Raw genomic sequence first — 11536 nt, forward strand, 5'->3', positions numbered from 1 at the left:
AATTAGAGATAGAGGAGCATGGGACGTGCTTAGAGTTTGGTTTTTCAAAGCTAGTTTCTTGGTTTTGAATTTTGATTTCCAACCTCTAACATAATGTTTCAGGTGTATGTTTGAGATGTTTTCCTCTCTTGTAGGTTGATACCACATTTCTGGCATACAACAACCATTACAAAGAACCAAAAAAAATCCATGTTTGCAGGCATAAAACAAAAATACTATTTATTCAACATAAATATATTATATGTATAACATATTATTTTATTTTATAATATTATCATTATTTTAAAAATAATTTATTAAAAAATTAGCTATTTTTAATATAGAAAGTATTATCCTTGTTTTGTTTCGAATATTACCTATCAATATTAAATTGATTAATATTTACTATTATACATAAATTAATAATACATAATATTATATTAATTCAAAATAGAATATTCTTTGCAATTGAATGCAAAAAAGATGGCATAGAGGAATGAAAAAAAATGCAGGAACAACTTAGGCCATGATTTTGTGCCTACCTCTGAGTTGCCTTCTTCCTTGAATGAATCAAGATGCAAATTCTTGGATATATATGTCTCTTCCATAGTAGACAAAGATGTGAATGCCTTCCACCATACGACAATAATTGGAAGGGTTATAGGCAATTTTTAGAGGAGAGAAGAAATAAGGCAATGGGTTAAAGGAAAATGGGGAAAAAAACAAGGAAAATCAATTTTCTACCAAAACATTTTATTCCTTATCGATTTTGATAAGGAGGTAGAAAAGATGCAGTGATGGGTAGAAGTTTGTGGTGCATTGGGGACCTTTTTGTGTTTATCCAAATTTGGACGCCAAACTTTGACACAATGTATCCATTTGAAGATCCTCACTAGATTAGATTATATAACTTACCCTTTGAATACTGGTCAGAAGATTGTTTGAAACAAATCAAAAATCAACTAGGTCATGCCCTAGAGATCGATATCGATGAAGGAGATTCCATATTATACGCTAAAATTCAACTCATTTGCATCACCAAACTACCTCTATCAATACAACTACACACAATAAATGAGGTATGGACTCAAAAAGCCAAGATAAAGGAGAAGATATATTTATGTTTCAGATGTGCCAGTACAACACACAACAAAGCAGGGTGTAAGCAGCTCTCTATTAAAAGATGGACCCCATAAAAACAACTTGTGACAAACATTATAATGGATATGGTGGTTAACTCTCAAGAAGAGTTAATCCTTTTTGTGTTTTTTATCAATCAAACAATAAAGATTCTACGAACCACACTCCCACACAAGAGCAAAATGGTGGTGATGAAACTCCTCCTTTGGGCATGCAAACATTGTGGTGAAGGGTTTTGCTTCACCCAAAATAGACAACGATGATGTAAGGGTCAATTTGAAAGAGTCTATGACAAAAGCAATAAAATGGACTATACTGGATGAAGATCCGACTTTGATCAAACCGAAGAAGTTTATCTACCTTTGTTGTCACAAGAGGTTGGTGTCCCATGTTTCTCTGCATAGTTTAATCCAATCGAGGCAAAACAATTAAATCTAAAGATCTATTCAAGTTGAAACAAAATCATTTTATAAAGATATTTTTTACTTCAATGAGCGTAGTGTGGAAGATTTCATGCCAAAATTCCTTTTCATCTGAAACATTTTAATTTTACAAAATTTTACTAAGTAATTTATAGAAACAATTATAATAGAAATTTTTGAAAGACTGAAAAAAATTAATGTAATGTTTAGTGAAGTTATTATAAACAATGTGACCAAGTTTCAAATGAAAATGCATCTTCATGCTTATCATGTTTACAAATTTATTAAAAAGGTTCAAAAAAGTTATACAAATCATCATAGATAAAATATCAAGATAGATCTCTCCCATGAGTTTAAAACCGTTTTCCATTATTAAATTGAAAGTTTTAAAATATTATAAAACATCTCCAAAATACCAAATGCACTACAAAACTTTCAATGGTTTTTTAGCTCTTCAAAATAAATTATGCCAACACCTTACAATGGTCATCAATCCAATGATCATTTCACATCATTAGTTCCCTAATCGCACATAAAATGTTATCTCTTGGAATGTAATAATTGATGGATATCCACATAAAATATTTATTATGGTTATTAGTCTCAACATCCGGGTTCACTTTGTCAGTAAGTAATTTATCGAGAATATAAGTATTAGACATTTCCATTTGACAATCCACCATTGAATGTGCCATAGAGGACCATGAATGTAAATTTTTATTTTCAAAAAAATTAATATTACATGAGAATCTTCACTTTGAAGGATGGAATTAGAAGAATCCAATCAGAATGCATTGGAATGGGAGCAAATTGATAAGCATTGCTTTCTCCATGTTGTTTATGGAGTTGGAAAACTCGAGAAAACCATCAAATCCTACGCGGTGCTTTGAGAGACAAAGATACATTCTTTTCTTCTTTAAAACATGCCTTATGAATTCAAAGTATGCATTAATATGCAGATTGGGTTTTGGGTTTCAGCTAACTGAAAAGTAGAAGGCATATCATAGAAACATCTGCATCTAGGTGAATTTCAGGAGAAAAAAACACGTTGTTTGATTTGTCTATAACTGTCAATGAATCAATCAACATCTTTTCTTGTTTTCACGAATCATTATAATATGCATCTGTTTTAGCACGAAGTTTAAGTCCAAATGAAATCAGAGTTGGATGAAAAGGGGGAATGAATTATAAAAAGGCCAATAAACAAACGAAGTGTGGAATAATAATTTTAAATTTTGTGTTAATAAAAAAAAAAAACCTACTGAAGGGAAGGCAATTGTTTGAACCGATAAGTCATGATCAATGTATAACATGCTCAAACTGTAAGGAAGTTGAGGAACAGTACACTTTAGAGAAGACTTTTAACATTATACATGGTAAAATGTAGTCACATTGCTTAAAATCGGTTTCAAATTAGTCAAGACCTCATATATATCTATTGAAAGGATTAATAACCCGACCAAATTTCTAAATAGATTTCTACATTTTTAAGGTTTTGTATAGAGTTTCAACATATAAATGAAAGCAAATTGTTTCCTTGCCTTTGCTAACACATTCACATGCTTTATCTTTCATACGTCATTTTGCATACGAATGGCGTGAAGAACATAGTAGTTGTATAGTGAATTTTTGAGGTAAGTCACTTGACATGGTTTCAACAAGTTTATTTTTATTGAGGGTTATGTTTCAGTTTTTGTTTTCATGCATCCCAAATTTGGTTGTACATTTTGGTGGCCAAGGCAAGCCCGAGATTCCTAAGGAGTTTGGTTTAGTAAGGATTTATGTTTTGTTTCATGATTTAAATCTTGGCTTAAGGTTGTGGAGAAAAATGACTATATTTCAACAAAAAATGTTGGTGCTTTACTTGTACAACTTATTTCTCATGATACTTTAAGAGTTTTATTTTTTGTATTGAAATTGGCTATATGAACTTTGTTATGCTTGTCTATTTTCACAATTCTACGTTCAATTGTAGAGAGTGGACATAGACATTACTAAACAATTCAATCTTAAACCTACACCACAAATTGTCAAAAGTCACCTAGAAAAAAGCACAACAACGCTAAATAAATTTCATACTGCAAAAGTCACAATCCTCTAGAATTTTTTACTTACCTATTAAAAAGTTATGTTTTGCCCTCCTCTACAATGCCTTCTTGCCTTTGATTGAGCAATATTTCAGTTCTTTGCAGCATCATTACCACTACTCAAAACATAATGTTGATAGTAACTGTTTTACAATTCCTAACTATAATCTTAAATGTAAACATGAAGAAACATGTACATGTCCTATACTTACACACGCAAATACAAACATTACAAAAATTCTTTTAATTTTTCCTCATGAACATTATCAATACATTTTAATTTAAATAATTAAAAACATTCGAAATGAAACATTAGGGAATGTTTAAAAAATTTCCTCTACTTCTCATTGGCCAAATGATCTTTTTCTTATATTTTTAATCAAAAAATCATAAGACGACTGACAAAAAATTGAGGGACCAATTAGAAAAGAAAAAAATTGAAAAAAAAATCATTTTAATAATTAATGTACTACAAACATTAGGAAAGTTCATGTTTTCCTAAACTGACACGAATAGCATTTAGGAAAGTGAAAATATTAATCATATAGGCGTAACAATACATTTAATTAACTAATTTTTTTTCACCATAAACCTTTACATCTTGAGCTCTTTCTATAGACGGAAAGATAATTAATATTTTTGTGAACATATACATTCAGTATCAACTATAGTGTTAGAATCTCTGTCAATTTGAGTACAACGTACGCAAAAGCGTATTAATTTCTTGCTTTCTTCGGAAAGCTCTTGGTCTTCGTCGTCTGAAATTTTCACCGTCTGCAACTTGTCACAGTGAATCATGTCAAAAACCCAAATCAATATACTGTCTAACAAATGGAAGAACTTTTCCCTGCGTTTCTTCAGAAACAACAAGGGAGCTACAATTATGCCCACGCCCATTCCAAAGCTCATCCCCATCAACACAATGAAACTGTCAATTCCCTCCCTTCCCCTCCTTTTATTCACCCCTTCTTTTCCCTCAGGCTTGCTTTCATGCTTTGGCGAAGACAAGCAGGGCTTGTACAGTTGGAGTCCGCATAGATTTGAATTATTTAGGAAGGATGAAGCTTCAAATGTCATTAACTGCCCCCCTTGCGGTATCATTCCTGTAAGATTATTGTTAGACAGATTCAAGTAACTCAAGAATGTGAGAAGTTGCAACTCAATAGGAATATATCCAGACAATTGGTTATGCGAGAGATCAAGTGATTGTAACAGTACCATCTTCCCCAAGGACTTGGGTATAACACCACTAATTTGGTTTCTCGAAATATTAAGAATGATCAAACCAAAAAGAGATCCCATGCCTTCAGGGATTTGACCAGCTATTATATTGTTTGACAGGTCAAGACACTTTACTAATCTCAAAATTCTCACATATTCCATGTCCAATCCTTTGTTTCTGATGATTATTTTCTCTACATAGGTTGTACGATTTATTGATCCATACTCAAAGGCTTCTATATTTTCTGATTCCTTTGCCATTCCCTTCATCTCTGAAATGCTTTCGGGAATTACTCCTGAAAATCTGTTCCTTGAAAGGTCTAATATTTGAAGATACGGTATTTTGCTTACATCAGCAGGTACAGGTCCTTCAAATCTGTTTGATCTTAAGATCAAAATCTTAAGATTAGGAAGCTCTAGAACCCAATCTGCAGAAATATTCCCTGTCAGTCTGTTCTCCCCCAAATCCAATATCTGCAACTGTTTACAATTTTCAAGTATTGGTAGAGTCCCATTCAGTCGATTTCCTCTGATTTTCAGTGTTCGAAGCGAAATCATGTTTCCTAATTGCGCTGGCAACTCACCTTCTAAAAAATTTCCATTCAAATTCAATACCTCAAGATAACTGCAGTTTATAAAACCTACAGGAATCTTACCCGTGAGTCCATTATTTGACAAATCCAGAATCTGCATATACAACCCTTCACATATTGTAGGTGGAATGCTACCATTGAGATTGTTGTGAGACAGAGACAAGTAGCTGAATTTATACTGGCCAATTTCAGGTGGAATGGAGGCACAAAATTGATTTTCTGACAGGTCCAACACAACCACTGAAGGAGGAGGAAGCGGAAGCCGATCATGAAAGTTGTTGTGATGCAAGTCCAGAACCTTCAAAGTTTTGGGCTCTAGTACCTTAGAAGGTAAAGCACCTGAAAAGAAGTTGTGAGACAGATTGAGTTGTATAAGAGGAAGAGACTCCCATATCCACGCAGGAATATTGCCCCATAATCTGTTTTCGGACAAATCCAAATCGGAAATGTCGTATTGAGTTGTTAAGAAGGCCGGCAACTGACCCTCCATGTTACATGAACTTAATTTCAATGTTCTAAACGAGTTATGGGGAATCCAAGTCGGACTGAGTTTCACAGTCAACACATTGTTCGAAATGTCCAGATATACCAGACTGGATAGATTGTGAAGGTGGTACTCTGAAAGGTTTCCGCTTAACCGATTGGAAGATAGGGAAAGAACCTTCAGTTGAGATAGATTTGAAATGTTGTGAGGTATGGCATCTGTTAACACGTTGTTGCTTAGATCAAGCGTCTCAATGGAAAGGAGTTGACCTACTGAAGGCGGGATTTTGCCACTCAAGTTGTTATTACTCAGATCAAGCAGAACAAGGGACTTTATGTTGGCCAAGGAGGAAATTGTACCGTGCAGTTCATTGTAGCTCAGATCAAGGTGTGTGAGGGAGGTAAGATTCATATCAGGGGATGGAATGGCACCGGTCAATCGGTTCTGACTCAAGTCAACATAGCGGAGCTTCCTAAATGCACCGAACAACATGGAGGGAATGTAGCTATCCAACTGATTGTATGAAAGATCGATATGGGTTAAAGGAAATGAAATTCCTAAATGAGGCTTAGCCTCAAACGACGGTATACTCCCTCTTAATTGGTTCCTTGAGATGTCCAACATTACAAGTCCTGTAAGATTAGCAATGGTGGGAGGAAGCTGACCTTGGACAATGCAGTCCGAGAGATCCAAGAGAGTTAACGAAGAGATATTGGCAATTGAATCTGGAATAGCTCCTTCTACACTGGTTGTAGAAAGAACAAGGCTGTTAAGCGAGGCAGAGTGTCGCGGCAGAATGCTTGAAAGGTTCCCTCCCAAGTCCGGATTTGTAGACAAGTCAACTTCTTGCAGATTTGGTAGGCTCAACAGATCAGAGGGGATGGAGCCATTGAGTTTACACTTGCTAAGCTTTAGAGAAACAAGATTGGAAAGATTCTGAAAGTGAGAAGGTATAGACGAGAAGAAGGAATTACCATCAAGATGGAGGTGGGTTAGACGGGTAAGATTTGCAAGGGAAGGGGGAATTGGTCCAGACAGCTTACAATTGGACATTTGAAGACGCCTGAGACCGTGCATGGTGGAGATAGCTTTGTCCCATTCATCACTTGCCACTTGCATCATATTCACCCCGTCCAGCAGTAGCTCCTCTAAATCCCTCATGTTTCCTATCCACATCTGCATGTCTTCAATTGTGATGGAGGAATAGGAAATGTAGGAATTAGTGGAAAGATCCAAGGAGCGCAAGGCGGACATGTTGCCCAACTTCCTCGGTATCATTCCCACAAATCCAGCATTTGACAAGTTCAAATACTGCAAATTTTTAAGCGTGTCAAGTTGCTGAGGCACACCAACACCACTGAAGGCGTTGTAGCTCAGATCCAAGCGTTCTAACATTGTTAGATTAAACAATGGGGAAAGAACGTCTTCTTTATCTTTATTACTCGCAACAGAAAATGAGGTGAGATACATCTTGGAATAACCAGCATCGGTTGAATTTTGCAAAGCCCCTGGTGGATTGTAGCCACGAGGATTGTGGAGATCCAACCAAATGACGTGCTTTGTTATATCATCACATTTGATTCCATTCCACTGGCAACAGTCGGTGGAATTATTCCATGTCTTCAGTCGACCGGACGGGTCGTGAAGACCTCGCTTGAAATCCAAGAGGGAAATTTTCTCCTTTTCTTTACAGCAAGATACCCAACAAATCTGCAGCAACAACACAAATCCCACCAAGGTCCACAACAATGTCTGTGAGAATTTCATTGAGTTCTGTTCAATTTTGCCCTTTGAAACGCCTGTCCTTTGAAACGCCTGTAATCAACATCCCCTTCAAGAAATATCCGGAGAGACCATTATTAGCAGAACAATGTGAAGCAACCAACAACTAGTGTTGTGATCTTGTCCACCTACAGAGCCCGAAAATCCTATCAGAATATAAAAATGATAAAAGAGGAGAGGAACTTCGTTGCAAGATGCCAATGACCACGACTTCTTTTAACTAGTGAAAAAATATTGGCACGGCTATGATCGTGACCAGCTGAATTATTTAATCCGAAACAGTACGAAATGTATGAAGGAAGCTGTAGAAAAAAGACCATCAGATTTGTACTGAAATTTGGGGAAGCTTCATAAACGTGTAGAGTGGAGAAGCGAGGTGAAAGCCGACATATAATTCTACGTACGTGGGAGAAACGTAGCGAAGGCGTAAAACAAACGGCAGACGTGGTGGAGGGGAATGTTTACCCAATTGTTAGCCGCGCCGGGTCTTTGGGGTGTAGGAACTCTTATCTGGTGGAGGGGAATGTCTACCCAATTGTTAGCCGCGCCGGGTCTTTTGGGTGTAGGAATTCTTACTCGATTTTTTTGTTTTTTTCGCTTTAGAATATGTGAATGGTCTTGAAGGATGTGAGTGATTGAGACAGGAAACAGCCACGTTATCATATTCTAGTCGTTTGCGTGTATCCTACTCTTTCAGATTTAATTAATAGTGTCTTTTGGGAGAACAATATTTTCCAACCAGAACTTATTTGAAGCTGATGTTTAACCAATGTAATTCAAGGATATAATAAGTGTGTAATTTATAAAATTAAATATTCAATTAATCAAGTACTGTTATCATAGTGAAAAAATATTATTCTTATATGTACAGCTATGAAAAAATATTATACTTATATGTATAGCTATTGGGGTAACAATGTATATATCCATTGGAGTATTTTATATTAATAATTTGCCTTATTACAAATATAAAAGGTGAACACAATAAATACCTTGTTTTTTCTCCATGGAATGAGGGGATGGTCCAAAAGTTTAAGTGTTCAATAATTGGTCCCTTTGTGTTCATATAAACTTTATTTTATATAATAATATGTTGTTTTTATAACAACAAATATATTTTGGTGTTCAACTATTAGTCCTTTGGTGTTGGATATAAAAGTTAGAGGTAACACACATTTACGATTACTAATTAGGTATTTGGTCCATTTAAGTTATATTTTACTTTAAAATACGATATTATATTAATTACAAATGATATTTTTTATTCAACAACTAGTGATTTTTAGATTAAGTTTTAGTTGAATCTTTAAAAAGTCATTATTTGGACACTTCACACTAGAAGTGTTATTTTGACGACTTGCATGATGAGTCACACCTTCAAACCTTAGTTGTAGATAGTTAAGCGTCCATATTACATTTCTTAAAAAAAACGGAGGTCTTACAATATTACATGTGACGACTACATGTTGACGAAGTTAGCCCTCACAACTACTGGTCCCTCTCCCATATTGTAATAAAAACATTTGTTATAATTTTTAAATTGTTATTTTAAATATATTATTTTAATTATATTTTTGTAGTATTAATGATAACTCTCACTTTAATAAAATGATAATAATACTATTATAATATAAACATTATAGTGAAAATTTTTATTTAAAATAGACATTTATTTTTTAAATACAAAGAAATCTAAAAAAAAGTCTATAAAATCCATCCTTCCTAAAAATTTGCTCCAATAACATCAATTTTTTTTTCATCTAATCATATTGTAAATAAATAATTTCTAGTTTGAAAATATAAATCTCAACTTTATAAAAATCAAGTTTATTTGAAAATAAAAATAATAATCACTTTTAATTAGTGCAAAAAATTGATTAATTAGGCTTAAGTGAATGCAATAATATTGTCTACACCTACTAATAATACTTGTTTTGTAATAAATCTTTTTAAGTGTTAGATATATGTGAGAGAGAGAGAGAGAGAGAGAGAGAGAGAGAGAGAGAGAGAGAGAGAGAGAGAGAGAGAGAATTTGAGTTTTAATTTAAAAATATTTATTTAAGAATTATTTTATTTTGTTTTATCATTATTTAGGAATGTATTGTTTTATTTATTTAATAGTTGTTTTAAATATAATTTCAAGTAAATAAACTTAACTAATTTTAAGTAAAATAAAACAATTTTGAAGTAAATAAACTTAACTTCAGATTTTTGCCAATTGATAGTTTGCCTAGCAACTGTACTATAACTTTCTAATATGGACTTGATACTTCTGGCTTCTCCCCAAGAAGCTTCTCCAAAAAGGATGGTATCATCAACAAATTGCTTGTGTGATTGGCTCAATACCAGGGGCGATCTCAATACCCTTCCACTGTCCCTCTATCCCAGCGGATGTGATGCTCCTGCCCAATGCTTCTGCCATTATGATGAAAAGGTAGGGAGATAATGGGTCTCCTTTCCTTAATCTCCTGCTAGTGTTGAATTATCCATTAGCTATTCTATTGATAAGGATGGAGAACTTCAGAGATTCAATAAATCCTCTAACCCATTCAATCCAAGGGCAATCAAAACCAAATTTAGCTAAGACATATAAGAAGAAGTTTCGATCTACTAGATCATATGCTTTTAGAATATCTAGTTTGATGATCATGCTAGGACTCCTAATCTTTTTGGTTGTGTGAATTGATTCATGAGCAACAATTATTCCCTTTGTGATAGACCTACCTAGGGCAAACCCACTTCGTTCCTCTGAAATGATCTTATTCAACACCTTCTTTAGTCTATTTACCATTAATTTGGTGATTATCTTATAGCAAGTATTACGTAGAGAAATCGGTCAAAAGTCACCCATACCTGTTGCTTCCTTCTTCTTGGGGATGAGGTCTAAGAAGGTATGATTGATGCCTCCCAAAATTGTTGCTTTTTTTTATATTCCTCATCTGCCTTGAGCAGATCATCCTTGATGATCTCCCAAAAATTTTGATAGAAGCAAGTCAGGAATCCATCAGGCCCAGGGGCCTTATCAGGGGCTAGTTGAAATGTAGCCTTTCTGAGTTCCTCCAGAGTGATGGGCTTAGATAACTCCATGTTCTCTTCATCTAAAATGATGTTGGGAATTTGATTGAGGAAATCATTTCTGAAAGTTCTCTGATTATCCCGGTTCAGGAGGTTTTGGAAATATTCAACTGCTTCTTGATTGATCTCATCTTTAGAGCGGATCACAGTCCTGTCTTCTTTGACCAATTCTAGGATTACATTTCTATTTCTATTTGTGACTGCAAAATTATGAATTTTTTTTGTCTTCTTGTCCCCTTCCTTGAGCCATAGCTCTCGTGACTTTTGTCTCCAAAATTGTTCCTCCCTAGCCAAAATTTATGCTTGTTCCATTTTTAGCTTTTGCTCCAATCTGAACTCTTCATCTCTCATACCATGAGCTATGACCACATCATTTAGAGCCCTCAATTCATTTTCAATTCTTTGTCTTTCTGTGAAAATGTTCTTGAAATGTACCTTGTTCCACTCCTTGAGTTTGGTTTTAGTATATGTGAGTTTCTTGTGGAAAATAAACATCTTGGAGTGATTTCCAATTCTACATTCTTGCCACCATTGATTCAAAGAATCCAAGAGGGAGAGATCCCTAATCCACATCTTTTCAAACCTAAAAGGGGATCCACCAGAATATGGGTCCAAAGCAAAGATCAATTGGATTGGGAAATGGTCCGATCCACTGAAAGGAAGAATTGAAGACTCCACCAAGCCTGGAACCAATGACCAGTCTCTAAAGAGAAAAAATCTGTCTAACTTCTCTACAATGCAAGTGAAACCCTG

General features: G+C 34.6%; 1 protein-coding gene across 1 annotated transcript; it reads right to left on the bottom strand.

Annotated features, from left to right (window-relative positions):
• Positions 1-4171: 4171 nt before the first annotated feature.
• LOC131073754 (receptor-like protein EIX2) lies at positions 4172-7992 on the bottom strand. The gene has a single exon (XM_058010252.2). The coding sequence runs from the start codon at positions 7691-7693 to the stop codon at positions 4259-4261; it is 3435 nt and encodes a 1144-aa protein (XP_057866235.2). The 5' UTR covers positions 7694-7992; the 3' UTR covers positions 4172-4258.
• Between the last annotated feature and the right edge of the window lie 3544 nt (positions 7993-11536).

Source organism: Cryptomeria japonica, chromosome 7 (assembly GCF_030272615.1).
Source record: "Cryptomeria japonica chromosome 7, Sugi_1.0, whole genome shotgun sequence".
Classification (NCBI taxonomy): Eukaryota; Viridiplantae; Streptophyta; class Pinopsida; order Cupressales; family Cupressaceae; genus Cryptomeria; species Cryptomeria japonica.